Source organism: Urocampus carinirostris, chromosome 1 (genome assembly GCF_059441175.1).
Source record: "Urocampus carinirostris isolate Australia breed hairy pipefish chromosome 1, RoL_Ucar_1.0, whole genome shotgun sequence".
NCBI classification, from domain to species: Eukaryota; Metazoa; Chordata; class Actinopteri; order Syngnathiformes; family Syngnathidae; genus Urocampus; species Urocampus carinirostris.
In genome coordinates, this window is record NC_142349.1 from 63,567,266 (window position 1) to 63,594,183 (window position 26,918).

Here is a 26,918-nt window from a genome sequence, read left to right on the forward strand (position 1 = left end):
AAATTCCGGACTATAAGCCACTACTTTTTTCCCTAACTTTCAACCCTGCGGCTTATTCAGTGATGCGGCCAATTTATGTCATTTTTCTAACGGCCACTAGCGGCGCTCGAGTGTTGCTACCATTAACTGCCCTGTCAAAGCTATATTATTATTATTAAAGCTTTGAAAACTCTCTCGGTGTACCGTCTTTCTTTGTAAATATGTGTAACCCATGTATTATATGTATTTGCAATTGTATATTTTTGTAATGTATTTATTTGTATTTATTTTAGACACTTATTCTGATATGTTTTGCACGGGTGAACGAAAAATGAGGGGCGGAACAAACGCGGGGTGCCGAGTTTAAGTGGGGACGGCTAAAGGTGAGGGACAGACAAGGAAAGAAGAGGGGGTAAAAAGTTGATTAAAGAAAAAGGAGTTGTGTCAGTAAATGTGTTCATCTGAGATTTTTTTCCCACCCTTATCTTTGGAAATATACACTTTTTTCCTTGGATTACTTTCAACGGGACCCGGACTCTGCAGGTCTGCATCAAACCTTAAGTACCGGTATCATTTTCCGTTCATTTTGCCGGCTGTGATTTTTGGACTGTGTACTTTAATGAAGGACATTTGGTTTCAATCGCGGGACTTAAAGTCGGGTTTGGGTTAATTTTGTGTTTGTGTTACATTTTTTAATGTGGGCGCATGCGGCTTATATACAGGTGCGGCTTGTGTAAGTACAAAATCGGTTTTCCTCTTAAAATGTGGTGGGTGCGGCTTATAATCAGGTGCGCTCTATAGTCTGGAATTTACGCCAACGCCGCCGTTGGCGTGATGCAACCTCATATATCATTTTTCACAGATTATTTTCTTCAGTTTGAATACAAAATATGTTTTTTAATGATTTTTATTGAGAAATATTTTAATGTGATGCATTTGAATAAGGGTTATTAATCTATCTATTTATCTAGACTAAGAATCAAAATGAGAGAACACTTTACAAACAATTGAATAATTCTTGAAAAGTACCATGTTCACTGCTCAACGGTTAAAGTGCGGAGTTTGCATGTTCTCCCAGTGCCCAGTTTACTCCCACCTTCCAAAAACACGCATGCCAGGTTTATACGGCCGGTCCAAATTGTCTCCAGGTGTCAATGAGCGAGTGAGTTGCCTGTCTGGCGACCAGTGTAGGATGTCCCCTGCCCACTGCCCGAAGATGCCTGGGATGGTCTCCAGTACCCCAGCGACCTTAGTGAGGATAAGCGGCACAGAAAATGCAAGGGAAGCATTATGTTCAGCGACACATTGGAGAAAGACTCATCCCAAAGTGTGTAAAAAAAAGGCAGTGAAAGGTGGAAGAGGAAGTGTCATGGTTTGGGCCTCTTGTTCAGCTACATGGCGTCTCAGAACCTTTTTTAAAAGCACGTGTTTCCTTACTTGCGTCCGTTGCCCGATCAACCTGCAGTCTTCGTGAAGGACAATACTCCATGTCACACAGCAAAACAGGTAAAGAGTGTCCTTGAAGGTGAGAACATTGAATCAATGCCATGGCCTGCCCCAAGTCCTGATCAAAACCCAACAGAGAACCTCTTGAAAATCCTTGGTGACAGATTTATGGTCAAAAAACCCAATATAATAACCAAACTGTGGAGGAGGCTGGAAGAAGAATGGACCAAAATCACACCAGAGCAGTGTAAGAGACTAGTACTATTCTATGGCTGCAGTTGTGCTGAAGTCATTCACAACAGTGGCCTGTACACTTCTTACTAATTCCTGAATTTTGTTCTCTTCAGAATTGTTTTTCCACGACAAAGTCATTGTGTCCTCTAATTTTAATCAATGTTTCTCTAATTTTGATCAGTACATTTTCTGAAAAATAATTTTTGGTGTGAAATGCCTTTAGTCATTTTGTGGAAAAAAAGTAATGGAGTACCATGATATAGACACAATCGAATGTCATTTAACTGTGGAATAGTGAAGATGGTATTATTTCAAAATAATATTTTTTTTTCGAAGTTTTTCTCTAATTTTGAACTCTAGTGTGTATACCGAAGCCATATCTCCCAAGTGGCTAGAGTCAAGAACACCCTCACATTCACAGAATATTCATTCCACTTCGCCCTTCCCAGCCTGACACCGAACATTAAGCAATCAACGTTTACATTATTTGTAGTGAAATGAGAAAAAACAGATTACAGTGGAACCTCGGTTTTCGAAGGCCTCTCAGTTCGGACGAATCGGTGTTCGACCAAAAATTTCGAGAAATTCTTGCTTCGCTTTTCGGTCAAAAAATCGTAGTTCGAACGCCGGTACGCTAGGGTGCGATGCTGAGCGGCGTACGGGTGTTTTAGCCCCTAATTATGCCTCCGAAGAAGCTCGGTGCAAGCAGGACAGGTGAAAAAAGACATAATAGCTAAATATGAAAGAGGTGTAGGAATTTCCGATCTTGCTAGTGAATACAGCATGGCTAAATCTACTATCAGTACGATAGTAAAGAATAAGGAGGCTGTGAAATCGAGTGATGCGGCTAAGGAAGTTAGCGCTATAAGCTAGCAACTGCCGCAAGTTTTGGAAGAGGTTGAAAAACTTTTGAGGATTTTTCTCTCCCCACCGTCCACCTGCGCCTTCTGCTGACCACCACAAAGGTAAGAAATCCTATTCATAATCCTTTTTTTTATTTTTACACGTTCATGTTAGCGTCATCTTTCGTACGGAAGATTACGCTAACGCGAACGTACGATTAGCCTGGGTTAGCTTCGTGTTTACGTTCGTGGTAAACATTCAGGGTGTTGGAACGGATTAAAACGATTTTACATTACTTTTAATGGGAAAAACGATTTCGGTGATAGAACAAATCGGTTTTCGAACAGGGTTCTGGAACGGATTATGGTCGAGAACCGAGGTTCCACTGTATCTGCAAATGGATAAAGGACATTTTTTTCTTTAAACAGGTTTGGTTTCAGAGTATTTTTTTTGCCGTAAGGAAATCAGCCAACAACTGAGACTGTTGAACCATTTATTGAACAGCGCATAGTACACTCATTGTCGATTATGTGCATATACCGGTTAATTTGATTTTTCAACTCTTATTGCTGCACGTTTTGATGGGAGGGAAATGATTTCTTCTAAGGAGGATGATGAAAGCAACTGACAGAAAAATAAATTTAAAAAATTTAAAAAAGACAAATGATGGAAAATGGCCGCAATATATCACTCGGGAGATCTTTAGGATTTGAATGACTCGGGGGCGGCAGTGGCTCAGGAGGTAGAGCGCTCGTCTTGGGATCAAGAGATCGCAGTTCGAATCCCGGCTCCTCTGTGTTACATGTCGAAGTGTCCTTGGGTAAGACACTGAACCCCTAATACCGCCAATAAGCAGGTTAGCGCCTTACGTGGCCGCAAGGCCGCTTTTGGGAAATGTGAAGCACACTGTAAAGCGCTTTGGGAAGTCTTGACTTGAAAAGCGCTATAGAAATGCAAATCATTTCATTTCATTCTTTATTTACAAGCTCAGCTTTAACAGTTCTATTTGGGACATTTCAGCCTAAGTGAAATAAATTAAGAATAAAAGCTCACTTTTGTTTTCTTTTATAATGTAATATTCTTATTGGTTGGTTGGATCCCTTAACACAGGGGTGTCAAACTCATTTTAACTCGGGGGCCACACGATAGAACAAACATTCTGTCGGGGGCCGGACTAGTAGATTAAAGAGAAAGAAAAAGAGAGATAAAGAAATAAGAGAAAGAAGGAGGGAAAAGGAGAGGGCGGGACAAAGAAAGAGAGAGAGGGAGAGAGCGTGAGAAACATTGAGAAAAGTCGTGAAAGAGGGGGAAAGAAAGGGAGCGGAAGAAAGAAATCCAAAGAGAAAGAAGACAGAAGGAGAGAAAAGAGAAAAGTAAGCGCGAAAGGTAGGAAAAGAGAAAGAGAAAAGGAAAAAAGGAAGTTAGAGCAAAAGAAGTTAAGAAAAGAGGGAGGTAAAAGGAGAGAGGGCGAGACAAAGAAAGAGAGAGAGGGAGAGAGCGTGAGAAACAAAAGAGATAAAAAGAGAAGTCGTGAGAGAAGGGGAAAGAAAGGGAGCGGAAGAAAGAAATCCAAAGAGAAATAGTAAGACAGAAGGAGAGAAAAGAGAAAAGAAAGCGCGAAGGGTAGGAAAAGAGAAAGAGAAAAGAGAGAAAAGGAAAAAAGGAAGTTAGAACAAAATAAGTTAAAAAGACACAGAGAGAGAAAGAGACAAAGAGTAACAAAGGAAGAAAAAAAGAGAGACACAGAGAGTGAAAGAGACAGAGAGTGGGAGAAAAGGGGTGGGAAAGAGGGAGAGAGAGAGAGAGAGAGATAAAAAAAGAAATACAACTACAATGTCTCTGTTCGAGGCACCTTTCTTTGGCAACATCAAGTTGACATATTTCAACCTGCAGCTTCTTTTTCTCTTGCGCTTCTCTGAGTGGTGTCTCGCGGGCCGGATTCAATCCCTTAGCGGGCCTGATCCGGCCCGCGGGCCGCCTGTTTGACACCGGTGCCTTAACCACTAGGGTCATAGGGGGACCATTTCCTGTGGTGTGTCTTGGGCAACTACGGCCTGGTGGCGCCCATCCCTCTCCAGGCCAACATTTGTTTTCACCCGGTCTCGAACCGGGGACCTTTCGCATGGCAGGCGAATGTGCTAATAAACCAAAAAAATAATTTAATAAAATAATGGATTTTTAGATATCACACATAACTACAATGAGATTACTACAGGAGCTGCGTTTACTGCGCAACCTAGTGGAAAAGTTAAGGAATTGCAGTTTAATTGCTTATCCTCTCTAACTCAAGCAGTGCAAATCTTTTCTTCACTTATTTCTCAAAGTCTGATTAAATAGAATGTTTCTCCGAAAAGGGACAGGTATGTATTATTTAACCACTAGATGTCGCTGTAGAGTGTAGTGCTGAAACACACAAGTGCTAAAAAGCATGAGGAAGAATTAAAACTAGCGAGACTCGGAGGAAATAAATGGCACCATTTTCCTTATCATTATTTCTTTCCCCTCGAGCCTTTTGCATGCTTTTTGGGTTTCCCGGGTACCCGTAAGCAGCAAGATGGTCGACAATTATGATAGGTCCCTTTTCATGCTATTTCGCTTATCGTTTCAATCAAAATTTGTTTTAAGAATGAAGTTTTTTTTTAATCACTAGGTGTCGCTAAATAATACACACTGTCCCTTTAAAGCAGTGGTCCCCAAACTAAGGCCCGCGGGCCGGATGCAGCCCGCCTCCATATTTGGTCCGGCCCACTGAACAATACCAGAAAGCATTTTGATTTATTTTTGTTCATACATGTGTATTTGTATTTGATAATAAAGTTGGAATTTTGCAATAAAATGTTCCTTAGTTATGAACTATTTTCATTAACTATTAGTTAGTAACTATTTTATACGGCGCAACAAGGGTTGTTGACTAGTTAAAATGTTATATTTTGGGATTTTGGTGTTGTTTTGTAAAGCAGAAAAAGTGAAGTACCAGTATATCACCACTAGATGACATAGTCTCACAGGTCAGAGAAGGGTGTTTGGGGCAAGTCTCTCGGGACCTCACGTGATTTAATAAAACTTGTTCAATAAATCACTCTTAATGTCAACAAGTAAATGGTGTCGTGTGAGACTGACATTTACCATCTATTTTGCAGGTGAGATGTACAATAAATTTTTACATTTAGGCACTCCTGCAATCATCACATTTTTTCTGTTACAAACTGACCCTGGCCCCAAATCAGAGAAGGGAAAAGTTATGTGGCCCTCACAGGAAAAAGTTGGGGACTCCTGCTTTAAAGGATCAATGTAAAATGTTTGATTTTAACAAATTAATAGGCAACATAAGAGCTTCCAGTGAGAAACCAATTACTGATGATAATTTCAAAACGGTTTCTAATTATTCGTGGAAATTCAGGAGCGATTTAAATTATTGTCTTACCTTTAACAATATAAGAATTTTCGATAAAAATGTTTGAAAAAAAATACATAAAAACGGTTTGAATAATTATAGACCCCTAATCATTTAGACAAAATAATCAGAGTTTGTAGTTTTTTTTTCAAGTTTAACAGAGAAATCATAAATAAAACGCATTAAAATCAGCATTGGGAGGACACGATCCATATATTTGTGCAAATTTGCTAGACATCTACTAAAATGTAGTAAGGTTTTAAAAGTCCATAGGAGTAAACAACTCATCTTACTTTGAAGAAAAAAAATCCCCCATAATTCAATTTTCGAGAAATCAAAGTGCCAACTTTCAATAATTGCGTAAAACGCTAAAAAACAAATCCCTGAGGGCAAGCATCCTACTGATAAATGTAATAGAATAAGGGCAGACTTTTGTATTAGTTCAAAAGATTTTGGACGGAAGAATAAATACAGACGCTGCCCAATTTACGAACGAGATTCCAGACCATCATTCATAAGTTGATTTTGTTCTTAAGTTGCTTCAGTGCTATATTTTGTATGTTTAAGGTTTACATAGGTATGTTTAAGGCTTGTATAAGTAACCTGTATTGTTTTGTACTGAAAGATAAACATTTCATAAAATAATAAGCTCTATAAAGATAAATAAAGTTAAGTTTAACTTACTTTTTGAAGACGCGCTTCAAGAGCTAGGCTACTTCTTCCTCTGTGGTAAAAAGTGGCCGAAAAAAGCGTTCTGAATATTTTCTCAACCGCATCAAGCTTTCTTATTCCACTTTCATTTCAAAAGAAACGGCTCGCCTCTTCTTGACACGAGATATTAAACAATAAAAATGTTAAAGTTCTTAGCGCGGTAGAGATACACTACACATTGTTATGTTTACACGAGAACTAGGAAGTAGAAGCCGGATTTCTTCTTCGGGGTGGATGCTAGGTGCCCTCTCACAGCGCCACACGCCGGTAGTGGCGGAAAGAAGCACTACAGTACTGTCCTGTAATACAAAATCTAACTTACAGCAATGTCCGGATAGTTTTCGACATCCCGAAAAGAATGTTCGAATCTACCGTTTATCGTAAGTCGAATGGTCGTAAGTAGGGGAACGTCTGTAAATCGAATTGCCCTCTAAACAAGTATTGTATTTCGTTGTTTTTCTTGCTTGTGGCAGGAAATGAGAATGAATGGATGGATGCGTGAGGAAGATAAAAAGCAGGTCAGTGGAAACGGAATGGAAGCATGTACGGAATGCAGCGAGGGGTAATGGTCGGTTTCAGGAGAGATCTTTAAGTCGTCCGCCCTGCTCGATGACGGCTCGGGCAAACTGTCGGAAGACTCGGTCCATGTAGGTGCTCCGCCTTGGCCATAGGCCCTCCAGGAAGCCAATATGGCCGCCGTGGCAGGTAATGAGCATGGCCAAGTTGGGGTTTTGCTTCACCGCTTCGACCGGGATGGCTGCGCAACACAACAATGGGAAGGAAACCAGGGTTGGTTAGGGTTACTTTAACTTGAGTACTTACAACTACTTTTGGATTACTCCAATACCAAATACGCTAATAAAAGACAAAAGAAACTAAATATGAATACAATTAGTAAATTTTGTGCAGGCTTGGGGAGTAACGGAATACACGGAACGGCAAAAATGATGTTGGCAAGCTGTTTGGATTTATTTTTATTTCGTTTCTGTCGCGTTTTATGTTAGTTTTGCCGGAGATCAAAGAAATCAAAGCCAGGAGAGAAAGCTTACCACGTGTTGTGAGTCATCATTTTGTCATTCAGACGTCGTCCCACGCTCCCTAGTTCAAAAACACGTGAAGTAGCTCTGTTTTCTTCTTTATCGGACTACTCGTTTGCTTTTAGCTTGAAACCACGTCATGTGCCTTTCTTTTTGCAATTAGCATGATGAGGATATGTCTACGCTAATTTAATTTGTGCACAAGCTAAGAAGTTGCAGTCTTCCTCGGCGCATATATTCCACCGGTCTAAATCTTACCTTCTGTACTCGACAACGCTGGCAGCTGTTAGAAAAATTATATAAATTGTCTGAAAAAACTAGCGGCTTAGTCCGGAATTTATGGTACATTAAATTACATTACATAGCATTTCCTTTTGCTATATGTTGCATCATCTACATTATAACTATCCTGCATTCAAATTTTAAATGTCGATATCCTATATTGTCATTTCATTGAACTCTGTTCAATGGGTTTAATTAATATGCCAATTAAGAACGCTTGTCAACTGGACATTAGAGATACTATAGTAATTACACTGTAGGTCCAATTTCCATAGAGAAGTTAGCACTTTATGAACAATCACTGAAATAAAACCAGAGAAAAAAACAACTCACTACCACATACTCAGGCTGCTATTATAATGTTGTCACAGGGGATCTGCGCGCCACGAAACTAAAAATATAAACCCAGCAAATAAATCAATAGTGTGTTGGCGTTGTAGTTCTCCATGTAGGGATTTCTCATGAACTGCATTGATCGCCCTTAGCAATTAGCATCCTTAGTTTTTTTTCTAATCTATAGATCCTGACGTATGGGCTGCAGTTGACTATTCTCCACTCTGATTAGATAATCACGTAGAAATTTGGTTTGATTCATAGGTGATCCTCGCATTTAACGCGACAGTTGCCAGGCTCAACAGGAGACTACTCCCGCCTGAGCGAATGCATCGCCTCAAAAGCTCCAAATCATTCTCTGCGAAATCTCCCAAACCTCCTTTCCTCCCCTCAAAACATTTTTTTCCTTGGATCTACACAATTCACGTAAGTCACCCTTTTTGACTTCAAAACGGTGAATTTATCCTAAAAAAGAGACATTTTCATGCCTGTACATATCTGAGTAGTTAGCTGGTCACTTCTTTCCTACCTATTTACCTCCATCCATCCATCCATCCATCCATAAGCTATCCAGGCTATCTCGATATTAAGCTAGTCACTACCTAGCTATCTATCCACCGAAAAACCTTTAGAAGCATCCGTTTTCATGCCTGTAAATATCTGTATAAATGTTCTCTGAGTAGTCAGCTAGTAACTTCTTTCCTACCTATTTACCTCCATCCATCCATCCATAAGCTAGCCAGGCTATCTCAATAGAAAATTAGTCACTACCAAACTATCTATGCACCAAAGAACCATCAGAACCATCTGTTTTTATGCCTGTAAAAATCTGGATAAATGTTCTCTGAGTAGTCAGCTAGCAACTTCTTTCCTACCTATTTACCTCCATCCATCCATGCATAAGCTAGCCAGGCTATCTCAATAGTAAGCTAGTCACTACCTAGCTAGCTATCCACCAAAGAACCATCAGAGGCATCTGTTTTTATGCCTATAAATATCTGGATAAATGTTCTCTGAGTAGTCAGCTAGCAACTTCTTTCCTACCTATTTTCCTCTATCCATCCATCCATAAGCTAGCCAGGCTACCTCAATAGAAAATTAGTCACTACCAAGCTATCTATGCACCAAAGAACCATCAAAACCATCTGTTTTTATGCCTGTAAATATCTGTATAAATGTTCTCTGAGTAGTCAGCTAGTAACTTCTTTCCTACCTATTTACCTCCATCCATCCATCCATAAGCTAGCCAGGCTATCTCAATAGAAAATTAGTCACTACCAAACTATCTATGCACCAAAGAACCATCAGAACCATCTGTTTTTATGCCTGTAAAAATCTGGATAAATGTTCTCTGAGTAGTCAGCTAGCAACTTCTTTCCTACCCATTTACCTCCATCCATCCATGCATAAGCTAGCCAGGCTATCTCAATAGTAAGCTAGTCACTACCTAGCTAGCTATCCACCAAAGAACCATCAGAGGCATCTGTTTTTATGCCTATAAATATCTGGATAAATGTTCTCTGAGTAGTCAGCTAGCAACTTCTTTCCTACCTATTTTCCTCTATCCATCCATCCATAAGCTAGCCAGGCTACCTCAATAGAAAATTAGTCACTACCAAGCTATCTATGCACCAAAGAACCATCAAAACCATCTGTTTTTATGCCTGTAAATATCTGTATAAATGTTCTCTGAGTAGTCAGCTAGTAACTTCTTTCCTACCTATTTACCTCCATCCATCCATCCATAAGCTAGCCAGGCTATCTCAATAGAAAATTAGTCACTACCAAACTATCTATGCACCAAAGAACCATCAGAACCATCTGTTTTTATGCCTGTAAAAATCTGGATAAATGTTCTCTGAGTAGTCAGCTAGCAACTTCTTTCCTACCCATTTACCTCCATCCATCCATGCATAAGCTAGCCAGGCTATCTCAATAGTAAGCTAGTCACTACCTAGCTAGCTATCCACCAAAGAACCATCAGAGGCATCTGTTTTTATGCCTATAAATATCTGGATAAATGTTCTCTGAGTAGTCAGCTAGCAACTTCTTTCCTACCTATTTTCCTCTATCCATCCATCCATAAGCTAGCCAGGCTACCTCAATAGAAAATTAGTCACTACCAAGCTATCTATGCACCAAAGAACCATCAAAACCATCTGTTTTTATGCCTGTAAAAATCTGGATAAATGTTCTCTGAGTAGTCAGCTAGCGACTTCTTTCCTACCTATTTACCTCCATCCATCCATACATCTATTAGCTAGCCAGGCTATCTCAATGGTAAACTAGTCACTACCTATCTATCTCCATCGAAGAACCTTTGGAAGCATCCGTTTTCATGCCTGTAAATATCTGGATAAATGTTCTCTGAGTAGTTAGCTAGCAACGCCTTCCCTTCTTATTTACCTCCATCCATCCATCCATAAGCTAGCCAGGCTATCTCAATAGTAAGCTAGTCACTACTTAGCTATCGATCTACCGAAGAACCATCAGAAGCATCTGTTTTTATGCCTGTAAATATCTGCATAAATGTCTTCGGAGAAGTTAGTGGGCCACTTCTGTTCTACCTTTTTACCTCCATCCACCTATAAGCTAGCCAGGCTATCTCGATATAAAACTAGTCACTACCTAGCAATTTATCTCCCAAAAACCCATCAGAAGCATCTGTTTTTATGCCTGTAAATGTCTGGATAAATGTTCTCTGAGTAGTCAGCTAGCAATTTCTTTCCTATTTACCTCCATCACTCCATCCATAAGCTAGCCAGGCTATTTCAATAGTAAACTAGTCACTACCTAGTTATCTGTCCACCGAAGAACCTTTAGAACAGACCTGGGCACTCCGGTCCTGGAGGGCCGTATGTTCTGCATGATTTTTGAGGTTTCTCTGATCCAATACAGGTGATTCCAATCACCAGTATCGTTAACGAGCACTTGCTAGCTTGCTAACGAGGTTATAATTTGTATCACCTGAGTTAAAGAAGAGCAAACTTCAAAATCTGGCAGGAGGTATGGCCCTCCAGGACCGGAGTGCCCAGGTCTGCTTTAGAAGCATCTGTTTTCATGCCTGTAAATATCTGGATAAATGTTCTCTGAGTAGTTAGCTAGCAACTTCTTTCCTACTTATTTACCGCCATCCATCCATTCATAAGCTAGCCAGGCTATATCAATAGAAAATCAGTCACTACCTAGCTACCTTTGCACCAAAGAACCATAAGAACCATCTGTTTTTATGCCTGTAAAAATCTGGATAAATGTTCTCTGAGTAGTCAGCTAGCAACTTCTTTCCTACCTATTTACCGCCATCCATCCATCCATTAGCTAGCCAGGCTATCTCAATAGTAAACTAGTCACTACCTATCTATCTCCATCGAAGAACTTTTGGAAGCATCTGTTTTCATGCCTGTAAATATCTGGATAAATGTTCTCTGAGTAGTTAGCTAGCAACGTCTTTCCTACTTATTTACCTCCATCCATCCATCCATAAGCTAGCCAGGCTATCTCAATAGTAAGCTAGTCACTACTTAGCTATCGATCTACCGAAGAACCATCAGAAGCATCTGTTTTTATGCCTGTGAAAATCTGGATAAATGTTCTCTGAGTAGTCAGCTAGCAACTTCTTTCCTACCTATTTACCTCCATCCATCCATCCATTAGCTAGCCAGGCTATCTCAATAGTAAACTAGTCAGTACCTAGCTATCTCTCCATCAAAGAACCTTTGGAAGCATCCGTTTTCATGTCTGTAAATATCTGGATAAATGTACTCTGAGAAGTTAGCCAGCCACTTCTTTCCTACCTATTTACCTCCATCCATCCATTCATAAGCTAGCCAGGCTATCTCGATAGAAAACTAGTCACTACCTAGCAATCTATCTACCGAAGAACCTTTAGAAGCATCCGTTTTCTTGCCTGTAAATATCTGGATAAATGTTCTCTGAGAAGTTAGCCAGTCACTTCTTTCCTACCTATTTACCTCCATCAATCCATCCATCCATCCATTCATAAGCTAGCCAGGCTATCTCGATAGAAAACTAGTCACTACCTAGCAATCTATCTACCGAAGAACCTTTAGAAGCATCCGTTTTCTTGCCTGTAAATATCTGGATAAATGTTCTCTGAGTAGTCAGCTAGCAACTTCTTTCCTACCTATTTACCTCCATCCATCCATCCATTAGCTAGCCAGGCTATCTCAATAGTAAACTAGTCAGTACCTAGCTATCTCTCCATCAAAGAACCTTTGGAAGCATCCGTTTTCATGTCTGTAAATATCTGGATAAATGTACTCTGAGAAGTTAGCCAGCCACTTCTTTCCTACCTATTTACCTCCATCCATCCATTCATAAGCTAGCCAGGCTATCTCGATAGAAAACTAGTCACTACCTAGCAATCTATCTACCGAAGAACCTTTAGAAGCATCCGTTTTCTTGCCTGTAAATATCTGGATAAATGTTCTCTGAGAAGTTAGCCAGTCACTTCTTTCCTACCTATTTACCTCCATCAATCCATCCATCCATCCATTCATAAGCTAGCCAGGCTATCTCGATAGAAAACTAGTCACTACCTAGCAATCTATCTACCGAAGAACCTTTAGAAGCATCCGTTTTCTTGCCTGTAAATATCTGGATAAATGTTCTCTGAGAAGTTAGCCAGTCACTTCTTTCCTACCTATTTACCTCCATCAATCCATCCATCCATCCATAAGTTAGCCAGGCTATCTCAATGGTAAGCCAGTCCCTACCTAGCTATCTATCCACCTAAGAACCATCAGGAGCATCGGTTTCCGCTGCATTGCTATGAGGGGAGGTAGCTGCACCAACTCCAACACACTCATGACTTTAAACTCTCTATATTTCCTGATTTACCCTGGTTTGTGAAAAATAATTTGGATTCCTTTGTATGCCAAGTACATCTAGAGAAATTGACAAATACAATTAACTTGGACTTTACATTTCTAGCTATAGTTAGCTGTCAAATGAAAATCTAGCTAATGGCTATTTGAATAGTTGGCTAGCCAGTTCCTTCCCTACCTATCTACCTAACAACTCACCAACCTAACTAAATGTTTTTATCGAGTAAATTTATTGAATTAAATTATTTGTCACAATCACCCGGATCGGGAACACCTGTGCTCAGGATTTGGCGCCAACAGCCAGGACAGCTGATTGGCGCACCCTGTCCATTTAAATCCTCAGCTTCCGGAAACAAGCTGTCTGATTGTACTATGCTACCTGTTGCCATCTGCTCAGAAAGCCCGTACCTCCGCCTCTTTGCCTGCCTCCTGTTTTCTTCTACTTGATCTCCGTTGCCGACCCGTTTCCGAATTTGCCTACGACCTGCCCTGCCTGTCTGACTCCTGATCACTCTTCCGAACACGACGACGTCCTTCTTCTCCAGCCCCGACCGACAACACGACGATTACGCCTGTCCACGACCATTCCCGCCAAGCCTTCACCCGCCTGTCAAGCTGCGTCAATCCGTCAAACAACAGATCGAAGAATCACGCCTTGTCATTCCTTACTTCCAATAAAAACCAAGAAACGCGTGCAAGTGATCTCAGTCTTCCTTTCGCCTGACATTATTTCCAATTTATCCATCAATGTTGGGCCATCTACAATACTAAAATAAACAACAATTTTGAGGTATTAGTTCTTTCTTGTTATTATTTTAAAGCTTTTTCTCCAAATAAAATAAGAAAATATGAATAAACCCTGAAATATTCTACTTAACAATCAAGGTTTAATTGTTTTTGCAGCATTGTTCATTTACCCTGTTAGTCTGCGATCTTCCGAAGAATTTCTCCGCCGTTTTTTCGTGCCGGAATTATAGCCGTTGTTATCACTTTCTGTATTACGTTTCGACTTATTACCGACACTGAAGAAATTACTAATTTTGTGTTGATTTTCACCTAATACTAACTGGGTTTTTTTTCGGAGGCATATTTCTCTCTCACTCAACAACAACCACCGGCAGGACAAAGACTAGGAACCTTCCCGTGGTGTCCTGCGAAGGGCTCTCTCCCAGGGGAGCCTTACGAATCCAACTCAATCCACTCAGACTCGCTCTTTCTATCTTTCTTGGTCCTCTCTCCTTCTTTGTCTCTCCTTTTCTCTCTTCCGCCTTTTCACTCTTGTCTCTCATTTTCTCTATCCCTCTCTTTCCTACTCTCTCCCCGCCTCTCTAACTCTCTTTTCTCCTTTTTTGCATTTTACTCTGTCCGTCTGTCTTTCTCTCTATCTGTCCCTCTCTTTCTCTCTTCTACTCTCCTCTCTCTGTTCTTCTTAGGACGGGCGACTTCGAGAGCAACCCTGGCCCCCAGTCCAAATGCCAGTGGTGCTTTCAAACCATTCGCTGCGACCACACCCCAATCACCTGTACTACCTGCCCACGGGGCTTCCATAAATCATGCACCGGCCTGTCCGAACGTACTAAGGACTTCAGAGGCTTCGTATGCTTGGTTTGCTTGGGTCACACCCCGTCAGGCCTGGCGGCAGAGGACAGTCGCAGCCCCCTCTCCTTCGGAGAACTACGGAGCCTCCCACGAGCGGGTCTAGCGCCACTAAGTATTACCTTAGGCGCCTTGAGTGTTTCAACAACAACAACAACGACGTCATCTCGAAGCAACGAGATCTCGTTGGCTGAGATCGCCGTGCAGACGAAATCTCGCACCGCGAGACCAAAACAACAATGGCGGATCTGCTTGACGAAAAGTTGAGTGCGGTAAATCTTTGTTAAAAAAAGTATCGGGTAGTAATGACAATTTTGTGTCAAAAAGTTGCGTCCCGGGGACGCACATTGATTTGACACTATGCGTCCCCAGCAAAAATGATGCGTCTAAGACGCAGGGACGCGGGCAAACGAGAACGCGGTAGTATTGATGTTCGCTATGTTTGTGTACTGTTACCCAATGCTAAATCTACTCCACCCTGGTCATCCTGGAAGGGGGATTACCAGTTGTGAGGCCCCTTCTCAAGGTTTCTTTTTTCCTCATACTGAGGTTTTCCTTGCCCTCATGTTGGTTTAAGATCAGGGGATGGTGTCATTATAATCCTGTGCAGTCCTTTGAGACATCTTGTGAGTAAGGGCTATACAAATAAATGTGACTTGACTTGACCTGACTATAGATCCAATGAAAGAACCAGTCCTAATCTTTTCATGCAATTCCCAAACTAAGAATGAGTTTTTACCGTGAGACGGGGAAAATACATCGTCGGCTGCATTGAGGCACAGCATGGGAACCTGCACGGACTTAAGCCTGTGGACGGGACTTGCATCGTGATAATAGTCGTCGTTGGTGGCGTAGCCGAACATGATGGACGTGAACCTCTCGTCGAACTCGCGGATAGTTTTGGCCTGGGAGAGGAATGCAGTTGATGAGTTTCTTTTATAGCAAGAGCATTTAACTGTCTTTTGCCTGATGACATGAAAATAAAAACATTCCTACCTTCATAACATGGTCGATGTCGTAACACTTTTCTAGAACTGGTCTGTGCCTGGTGGAAGATACAGTAAAAATGATGCATATTATGAAGATTCTATTCTATATATATAAAAATAGTAATAAAATCAAAATATGTATCCAAAACTAGCAAATTAAACATAGTCAGAAATTTAGCATTAGAGGAATATCATTTTAAACGTAGGCTAAATGCTTAAATCACATGTATCAAACTCACAGCCTGCGGCATGTCTGAAAACAGCGTAAAATATAGTAAAACTAATCATACACTAGACAATTCCCGCGGCAATTGTAAGAGTTGTGATGGATCTGGCAGATGTTGGTAGAGAACCGGTAGCGTTGAGTTGACCACTGAGCCACCGTGCTGCCCTTTTTTTTAACCACTTTTATGATTTTTATAAAAAATACAATAATAAAAGGAAAAAAAGCAAGAAAAAGAAAATGAAAACCCTAACCCTAACCCTAACACTCACCCTAACCCAACCGGAACCTCATAGTACAGAGGTCGGGAACCTATGGCTAGGGAGCCAGATAGTGCTCTCTTTATGAGTACGTCTGGCTCGGAGATAAAATGAGACTTTGGCCGTTTTCCTGGATGTGAACTGAGCAATTACAACCGTAAACCATGCGAAGCCAAAACAACACTGATGCCAGAAAGTGTTTGGTCCAGTAAATATAGGTCACAGTCTTTTCTACCTTTTACCATGACAGTGACACACCAACACACCCCGTTTTAGCAGTACATCGCTAAGGAATCCTTTATATGGAAGCCCATTACAAAATATATGTTCAGCTTTGAGACACTTTTTTGAGGAAAACCCACAGAACAAAATGCAAACAACAATACCCATAAATGGCAGCAAAGGACTTAGAGCAATTTGATTGAGTGAGAGGTAGAGCTGGGCAGAGCTATGTGCACTTATTTATAAATATATTCGTGTTCTTCTTGTTTGCAGTATTCTGTGACATTTTTACAAAGAACTTTGCTCGCACCTTATTTTGAAACCATTATTCAGGAAAAAAAGGACTGTCAACATAAGCCTCAACACTTTTATGTTACTGCGGCAGGGAGACCATTTGAATGTGGTGTATTTATATTGATATGGGACAAAGGCTCTGACATTATTATTATTTCAAATATTTGATCAAATTATTAAATGCCACTAAGTGAAACAAAATACACTAAAGAATTAGCTTTTGTCTTGGCAGTTTTGTTGATTTTTCTCTTAAAATATATGGTGTGGTTCACTCTCAAAAAAAAAGAATTAAAATATTTTGTCTTATTGTATTTAATTTATGAAGTCAATGTAAAAAGATAAATTGCACATTATGTAGATTTCATTAAAATACATTATTCATAAATACATAAGTTAAATATTTTTGAGATACGATTCAATGGAATGACTGTCTTACTTTAGTATATTTGGCTACATTTATGACTTAAATGTAAAAACGAAATTTCACATGATGTTGTTTTTTATAAAATAACAGCAACAGTGTCTGAAAAGCTTATGAAGGGTTACAGAAAACGTTTGGCCTCAGTTCTTCCCAACAAAGGGGACATAACCATGTATTAAAATGACATTTCGGTATCGACCAAATACTTCTTTTCCATTTTCCATGATATGCAAATAAATTCTTTAAAAATCAAACAATGATATTAAAAAAAATAAATCACATTCTGTTTCTCATGGTTGAGGTTTACCCATGTTGGCAGTCACATGCCTCTCTAATATTTTCAAGTGGGAGAACTTGCACAATTAGTGGTTGACTAAACGTATTGTATATTTATATATATTTTATAGACATAAACACGCACACTTATTGTCATGTCCTGCACAGTTGTCATGGTGCCCAGCTGGCCCCGCCCCTTGACACCGGCTGACCTGCATTTTTCTGATTACTCCTATGGGTACTTTTGGAACTGCCCTTTGGCAGATCATTGTTTACCCTTGTTGAAAACTTGTTGATACCTGTTTATTCTTGTTTTGCTTGTTGGACTTTGTTGCACTCCGGTGTAACATTCTGAGAGATTCCTGCAAGTTCTGTTTAATCCCGTTAAATGCCTAGTCTGTAGTTTTGCCTGCATTTGAGCCTGCTTTGTTTTGTTTTTGGTCCGTTTGTGTGTTGGACAACCTTTCTTTCTCAATTAAAGTGACAGATCGTCTACGGAAATGAGTTCCAACTTCCTGATTCCCGGTCCGTTTCATGACACTTATATGTTTTTTATATATATATGCAAAATATACAGACGCTCCCCTACTTACAACCATTCGACTTACAAAAAACGGTAGATACGGACATATTTTTTGGGGGATGTCGAGAAATATCCGGACATTGCCGTCAGTTAGATTTTGTATTGTGTGCACCTTTATCTGAGTAGAGGACAGTGCTGTAGTGATTCTTTCCGCCGATACTGGCGTGTCATGGTGCTGTGAGAGGTCACCTAGCATCCAACCAGATCCTAGTTTGTGTGTAAACATTGTATACCGTATCTCCAGCGCACTAAGAATTTTTATTGTTTAATATGTCGTGCATCCATTCAATATGGTTGGTGTAAAGAAGAGGCGAGCCGTTTCTTTTGAAATGAAAGTGGAATAAGGCTTGATGCAAGAAAATGGATGGATTTCTTTTTTCGGCCACTTTTTACCACGGAGGAGGAAGTTGCCTAACTCTTAAAGCCCATCTTCCTAAAGTAAGTTTAACTTAACTTTATTCATCTTTATAGAGCATATTATTTTATGACATTTTTATTTTTTAGTACAAAAAAATACAGGTTACTTATACTTGCCTTAAACATACTTATATAAACCTTAAACAACTTACGAACGATCCGGAACCTCGTTCGTAAGTCGGGCAGCTTCTGTATAGAATATATATATATATATATATATATATATATATATATCTCATCTCATCTCATCTCATTAGCAGGGTCGCGGGGGTGCTGGAGCCCATCCCAGCAATCTCCGGGCAGTGGGCAGGGGACACCAATCGCAGGGCACACGGGGACAGACAACTCACTCGCTCATTCACACCTAGGGACGATTTGGACCGGCCAATTCACCTGAAATGCATGTTTTTGGAATGTGGGAGGAAACCGGAGTGCCCGGAGGAAACCCACGCAAGCACGGGGAGAACATACAAACTCCGCACAGGAAGTCTGGAGCTGGATTTGAACCCACGCAGGAGGTTCCCAAGACATGAACTGTGCCGCACATGCGCTAACCGATGATTCCGATGATATATATGTATTATATATATTATGTATAATGTATTATATACATTTAGTGAGTGGTTAGCACGTCCGTGGCACAGTTCTGAGGTAATGGGATCGAATTCTCCTTTGTGGAGTTTGCATGTTCTCCCCGTGCTCATACACTATCCCTTTAAGTGCAGCCCTAGTGAATCATGATTTATTTCATAACTGATTCATTGATTTATTTTCATATTCAATTTTCAAGTGTTTTTATATTTAGATCTTAAAAGTGTAGGGACATTTAAAAAATGCACTTGGGAACATTGGGATGTTTTTATTTATTTTTTTATCTGGAAATCCCGATTTGGCCCAGTTTCACCCAAAACCTAGCTCTGGCAACACCCAGTAAAATGAATTATCATTTAAATTCTCAAAAAAATTAGGTTCATGTATTTGTTTATTGTGTGTTTTACACACTTTTATTTTTTTTCATTTTGAATGATTCATTTATGAAATAATTTAGGAAGATAAATAAATAAAAAAATAATAATGATAAAGCCAGACATTTCCAATTTAAGCTCCAGGCTGAAAACCCCCCCACAAGCTTCCTTTATAGCATTAGCATCCAGCTATCGGCAGTGCTAATCCTGCTTTAGCCTGTCCGGTGGCTGACCTGTGCACAGAGGCTTGCAGGCAACTGGTGAGGTAGGAGTTGAAGAGGAAGCGATCAAGCGGTTTCTCCAGCGATGCCGTGCACTCGAACACGTCCCAGCCCGCCGAGAACACGACCACACCTCGCAGGCACGTCGCCTGGCCCTTGCGCCCCAAATAGTTAGCTAGCATCATCCTGGACAGAAAAAAAAATCAAATTAATGTGAAAAGTTAATGGTTTGTTCACAGTAAACCAGGGCTCACGAGGTAGCCCCTTCCGAACAACGGAGTAGCCCACGGACTGGTTTTAAAAATGGCTCCCTAGTGACGGGTCATTGCGATTTTCTAGGAAATCTGATATTTTGGTTCTAGTTCCTGATCGTAAATAGCCATTGAAGGCCACCTGATAACCGTATCAGCCATCGTCAAGAGTACTGATTCAAATATCGCTGGTATCTGCATTGATGCTGACTTCTGGTATGAGTACTGGCACATTTGAAGATGCTTCTTTTTAATAAATATATCAAATGAAATTACAGCTTTTTAAAAAAAATCAAGTCACTTCCAAACAAAGTTGAAAAAAAAGAGAGAAAAACGATTTATTCCTCAATGTTCATTGTGTCGTCCTGTAAAATATGCAAAAAGTTGCTTATTATATTTAGTCTTTGATTGCAAAACTGCATAAAAAAGGGACATAATCTCAAGCATCGACCCCCCCAAAAAACAACTTAATAATAATAATGATAATACATTGTACTTCGAAGAACAGCTTTTAGGACACCCAAGGTCGCTATACATATAGTAACAAACAACAATAAAACAAGCAGGTGATAAATAGCAAATAAAAGCAGTTAAAAGGGGGCGGTATGTGAGGCAGATGATCAAAAAAAGGCAAGTCTGAAGAGTCTGGATTTGAAGGTGGAACAGGTGGCGGAAATCCGGGGGTCAGGCGACAATGAGTTCCAGAGCTGGGGACAGAGCGGCTGAAAGCTCTCCTCCCAATAGAGCTGAGACTAGCTAAAAAACACATTTGAAATACATTAACTAGATCCCCACCCCACAAATGAATTATAACTTTAATTATTTAGTGCAGGGGTCCCCAATGGGGTTCTGGTACCACGTAGCCCCCAAACTACACCGGAGTGGTTTGTGAACTGGTTCTGAAAATAACTAGCATTATTTATAACTAGCATGCTTTAGTGTTAAACTCGCCTATTTTAACTCTGCCTCTAATAATGGCAACTGGGTACTGGCATTATAATAACCCAGTAAAAACATAGTACTGGGAATAACAGAAAAAGCCTCATGCTAAATCTAGCTCTCAGCTTCAAAAAGGTTGGTGACCTCTGATTTAGTGAAACAACTTTTAATTGTTCTACTTATCATTTGTATGAAAAAATAAGGGTAGAAGACAAAAACTGAACTGTAAATGCAATACATCAAAGTACCGTATTTTCCGCACTATAAGGCGCACCTAAAAGCCTTTATTTTTTTCAAAAGCTGACCATGCGCCTTATAATACAGTGCGCCTTATATATGGCTCAATATTAAGTCGCAAAGTCTTGCAAATAATGCAGCAGCCGCCGACTAGATTTTCCCCCGAACGCCAAGTAGTCCGCGGTGTACGCTGGGATTTATTTACCGGTGTTTCATTGGCTAACCAATGTGCCAATCATCATTTGAATCGATCACTATTGGCTAAAGTTATTCGGAGGTAAAGGGGGCGGATCCTTTTTATCATTTACAGGCTGGCATAGGCTAAAGTGGCAAAACAAAGCCTGCAATTGGCCGAAAAAGATGAATGTGAATAGCACGTTGGGTTGACGGCGTAGAGAAAGCATGTTTTACTATTCTGTATTTGTAAATATTTGATTCTCCTGGATTTACTACACTCACGGATATAAGAGGACCATGGTTGCACATTATTATTGAACACAACGACTTCGGTGAGCTACTCCGGCTATATATTTTCCCTGTATCTTGTTTCAGACTGAACTTGATATTTCTGTGATAAGCGGTGCAGATAATGGATGGAATGGAGTGTCTATTTTTAAATTAAACTCAATTGCAAGTGTTTATTGTCTTATGCACAGTAAAGTTGCAAGCGAAAAAGAAAATAGAAAATAAGGAATGGTTGGTATTTCTTGAATCCCAAGACTTTAACCTTCCGAATGATATTTGGAAGGATGCATTTGAGTGACATCGTACGGACACCGCATCCGCACGTGTCTACGACACGTATTTGCTTCTTTGCAAGCTTTCTGAATGTTAATGGGGTAATAAATTGGACTGAACTATCTGATTGTTTTGTCGACGTTCCCATTGTAGCGCCTTATAATCCGGTGTGTCTTAGGTATGTCAAATATAGGACCAAAAACTATTTTTTCGGGGTGCGCCCTATAACCCGGTGCGCCTTATAGTGCGGAAAATACGGTACATAACGTTTGAAATTTCACGAGAGAAATAGATTGCAGCCACTCTCAGGAAATACACACCCGGAAAATTTCCCTCTCGTCTCGGGCTTAGCCAAAGCGGATGACAAACTGGACGAAATTAATAAACGCGAGTGATCGGCGTCGGCTGGATTTTTGTCATGTCGAGGTATTATTGTTAATCTCTTCCTTAATCCGGTCCGATGGCCGCTTCCAGTCGACGGAGGGAACGAACAGAACGAGAAGAGAGGCTTATTACCCGCCCATGGAGACGCCCGCCGCCATGATGGGTGCGGTGGGGCAGCTAGCATGGACGTGCTCGATGACGGTTTCCAGGTCCTCCGTGTTGGCTGCGCAGTAAGTCCGCGGCGTCTGTCAGGAGACAACATCGTCAGCAGTGTTGGGCACCTTACTTTATAAAGCATTATGTCGTTATAGTTACTACTTCTTTCAAAAAGTGACTGCGTTAAACATTGAACTGCTCTATTGGGGGCTCCATGGGGTGCAGAGCTTTCAGCCGCTCTGCCCCCCAGCTCTGGAACTCATTGCCACCTGACCTCCGGAATTTTTATACTATATTATAACTTATTTTTCAGGTAAAATAAGGAAAGTGTTATTTCTATTCTTTGACTTTATTTAAAATTATTTTTAGTTAAGTTAGGAAAAATAATAATTATGATTAACAGTAGCCTAATTAGCTTTTTTTCCAAGTAAAATTGTATGATATTATGGATTGTACATAATTTTCTCATTTATTCCGTAAATTAATTGTTCTCATTTTAATGTTTTTGTTTGAAAAAAAAGGAAAATAGTGTTTATTTAAATTATTATTTTTTTTTGTGAAATAATTAAAAAAAACATACCAAGCAAAACTACTTTTATTATATTTACGTTTAGGGGGGGCAATGTTTACTACATTTATTTTATTTTATTCTTATATCAAAATTAAAAAGATCATCCTTTAAACAAGCAAAAAGATACGGCATGGCTGATTCTAAATATTTTGATTGTTTTAAATACTGTAGTATTTTTCTGATCTTTATGAGAAAATAATCAAGTGAGGAAAATAATTTCCTATATTAGATTATTCCGGTTATTTTTAGGCTTAAATTTATATATTTTTTCTAGAGAAATTAACTAAAAATGTAAAAAAATCCAATGGGATAAGAATGTATTAAAAAAAAATAAAGTACAAAAAAAGAATGTAGTTGCCATGTAAACATGTCCCATTCTAAACTGTTCACCTGACATTTAAAAGTTAAATGTTAAGGCTATTTGCACTGCTAGGTAAAACGACATTCCCTTCCAAAGCACTTAAAAATAAATCCCTCCGTGGTTGCAGCTCTGCATTTAAACAGAGGGTCAGAACACTTTGAGATCAAATGAATACAAAAACGATTAGCAAAATTCCAAGAGATCTTTCAAAATTACCCAAGAAAACACTTAAAGCTTACATGGCCAGTGTAGAGTATTCAACGTTTGGTCAGAATTCCGTTTTGCAATGTCAGAAAATGATCAAACAATGTCAAAACACAAGAAGTGAATATTGTGTTTTAAGTCAATCACATAGATACGTTATCTGACTGATACTGGTGGAATGTGAGGTTTGGGAAGGGGAACTTTGCTTGCATTTGCGCATCAAAGGTTGCCGTGACAACCCCACCACAGGAGATCCGCCCCTCCTAGGTTACCGTAACCAGGAGCTGGTGCACTTCGCAAGGGCAGGCTGAATTTGGCAAGCCACAAGGTAGGAGGGTATGTCCTAACAGGAGGAGCTGGACCAAGGCCCTGGCCAATGTTCCCTGTAATTTTCCTTACGGGTCTGAGCGTTCACACAAAGTCGGTGAGCAACGCTTGAAACAACAGTGAGCCACCATAATCCCAAGTGTGGCCAGATAATTCATTATCAAACATGTCCAAAACTTGACATTTTACTGAGTTTCCGGCCATGCAAAATGATTTTTCTCTTTTGAATGAATTGACTCATGTACTATTGCAAAGGTTGTACGGCCTGCAAACGTCGTTTGTTCTTACAATTCTTTCACAAGATATCCATTTCTTTTTTTTCCTGATATATTTTGTTGCATAATATTAACGTTTTTGGGGGCTTATTTAGTCGGTTGTACGATACAGAACTGTACTTAATCACATTTTTGAGTGGAAGTACAATGTTGGCAACAAGATTCACTTGATATAATCGTAAATTATTTGAATGCAACACAAACTTTTTCTTCGTTTTTCCGTGTTTTTTTTTTAACTTTTTTTTAAAATTCCTTTAAAAAATCTCATTTAGTTTATTTTTTCCGAGCTGTTGCTTTTTTTCTTTTTGTTCTCTATTTACTTTTTTCCTACATTTCTCTCTTTTCTTTTTTTCTGGGTTTTTTCTAAATTGTTCCTTCTTTTTTTCTCTTCCTTTTGTTTCTTTTTTTCTCAGCTTTTCACTACTTTTTCATTTTGGTATTTTTTTTCTTTTTTGTCTATTCCCCCCTTCCTTTAAGTCATTTTGTGCATAATTTTACATAATATTTGGTCATGTTGGGATTAAAGAAGCAAACACAACCTACAGTGTTAATGTTACTGTGTACCTGACTTGTTAACCTGACTGCCCATATTGCACATCTGGTTAGCTACTCTTCTTGCACTATCGGCACTATGGTAAAATACTACACGTAGCCAAAATACAATACAACATTATTTATATCTGTACATTCAAGGAAACTGTGGGGGTCAGATGCATCGACATTTCGTTCTGTATACACGTGTACTAGAATGACAATAAAGTAGATCTGAATCTGAATCTGAATCTGAAGAGCCGTTTAGGACCCGAAGGAGCCGGTTCCTTTTAGTGAGCCGAGCCGAAGAAGCCGGTTCTCAACAAACTCTACTTCTTTACTTTTCAACTTCGTTCGACATTGACTTCAAAATACCGCATTTAGGCCAAAACGTCAGGGGAACCCGTGTATTTTTATCTTCATACACTGTAACTTTGACTTAAGTCTCTTCTTAATTAGTAATTTTGAGCCCTCATTTTTGTGCGCTGTGACCTCCGAGAAACCTTAAGCCACTAGCAGTCAACCCCTGCTTCAACACCTTGTATCCTATGGTCCTCGTCCTAACTGGCTCTCAAGGCTAACAGGATTCCTCATTGCTCTACAGCCGAGGACACAAAGACATCTTCATCGACGCAGAACTTTGCAGAACATTATTGATTTTAGTGTGACGAAAAGGGGGAACTCTATCAAAATACAATAACGTAATAATCAAGCCAATGTTGTTGTCTATCCAAATGGTGCCAGTTTAAGTTCTCAACTTCTAGTTGTCTTTGTTTTATTTTCTTATTCTTGTTTTGTGTTCTATTCAAGCTTCTTCGGTAGATGATTAGTAAAAGAAAAGTACATAAATCCAAGTGTGTGACTTGATTAAGGTATATTGAACGGTAAAATAATTCACCTAAAGTGCGTGTAGCCACCCTTCAGATTAGCTAAACAAGGTTTTTCATCCGTTTTCCTGACATAACGATTTAAAAAAACTGTGAATGTGTGAAACTGGAGTGTCATGCCCAATTTCGTCGTCACAATATGTTAACCCGGGCAGCACGGCGGCGCAGTGGTTAGCGCGTGTGCGGCACAGTTCTGAGGTCGTGGGGACCTCCTGCGTGGGTTCAAATCCAGCTCCCGGCCTAACTGTGCGGAGTTTGTATGTTCTCCCCGTACTTGCGTGGGTTTCCTCCGGGCACTCCGGTTTCCTCCCACATTCCAAAGACATGCATTTCAGGTGGATTGGCCGGTCCAAATTGTCCTTAGGTGTGACTGAGCGAGCGAGTTGTCTGTCCCCGTGTGCCCTGCGATTGGCTGGCAACCAGTTCAGGGTGTCCCCTGCCCACTGCCCGATGATTGCTGGGATGGGCTCCAGCACCCCCGCGACCCTACTGAGGATAAGCGGTGCAGCTAATGAGATGAGATGAATATGTTAACCCATTTTGTAACAATGACAATAAAGGTATATTCTATTCTATTCTAAAAACCTATGTGGTGCTCCAAAAGGGCGAGACGAGTTTTGAAAGGAATAAACTCGGCTCTTTGATTCAATTGGTCAATACATTGTTTGTCAGAATAATTTATTAACCACCTACATTCGCTACCTCAGGAAATTGCCCGCTTTGGCCCCCACTGACATCATTCTAAAATCACATCACGTTTCAACAACCCACAATGGCGCTCCCATAGAAAACTTGCACAAGAGGTGTACAAATGCTAAATCGTGTTCGCGTAACGTGGCACAATTGCCACCGAGAGGGACAAAGACCCTGGGTTCTGGCAACCTTTCACACGATAAGATAGAATGAACTTGGCGAACCTTCAGTTAGATTTCAGTGAAACTGTAAATTACTTTGGTGGTCAAAAAGAACAATATTGCCACGCAGCAATGTACCACCAACAAAGACCCTTATGTTGGCTAAATATATTGCACACAATGTTCCCTGTAATTTTCCTTACGGGTCTGAGCGTTCACACAAAGTCGGTGAGCAACGCTTGAAACAACAGTGAGCCACCATAATCCCAAGTGTGGCAAGATAATTCATTATCAAACATGTCCAAAACTTGACATCAAGTTTCCGGCTATGCAGAATTATTTTTCTCTTTTGAATGAATTGACTCATGTACTATTGCAAAGCTTGTACGGCCTACAAATGTCCTTTGTTTTTACAATTCTTTAAAGATATCCTTTTCTTTTTATTTCCTGATATATTTTGTCGCATAATATTAATATTTTAGGGGGCTTATTGAGTCGGTTGTAAGATACAGAACTGTACTTAATCACATTTTTTAGTGGAAGTACAATGTTGGGAACAAGATTCACTTGATACAATTGGAAATTATTTGAATGCAACACAAACTTTTTCGGGGCAGCACGGCGCTTGTG

At 40.0% G+C, this 26,918-nt stretch overlaps 1 protein-coding gene across 1 annotated transcript in view; it reads right to left on the reverse strand.

Annotated features, from left to right (window-relative positions):
- Positions 1 to 2,981: 2,981 nt before the first annotated feature.
- Positions 2,982 to 26,918, reverse strand: part of abhd3 (abhydrolase domain containing 3, phospholipase) — a 50,607-nt gene continuing 26,670 nt past the window's right edge. The window contains exons 5-9 of the mRNA XM_088348240.1: positions 22,255 to 22,367; positions 19,586 to 19,759; positions 15,699 to 15,747; positions 15,442 to 15,607; positions 2,982 to 7,364 (exon numbers count right to left, since the gene is read on the reverse strand). Coding sequence (XP_088204366.1) covers positions 7,183 to 7,364; positions 15,442 to 15,607; positions 15,699 to 15,747; positions 19,586 to 19,759; positions 22,255 to 22,367 — 684 coding nt within the window. The 3' untranslated portion in view covers positions 2,982 to 7,182. The remainder of the gene's footprint in view (positions 7,365 to 15,441; positions 15,608 to 15,698; positions 15,748 to 19,585; positions 19,760 to 22,254; positions 22,368 to 26,918) is intronic.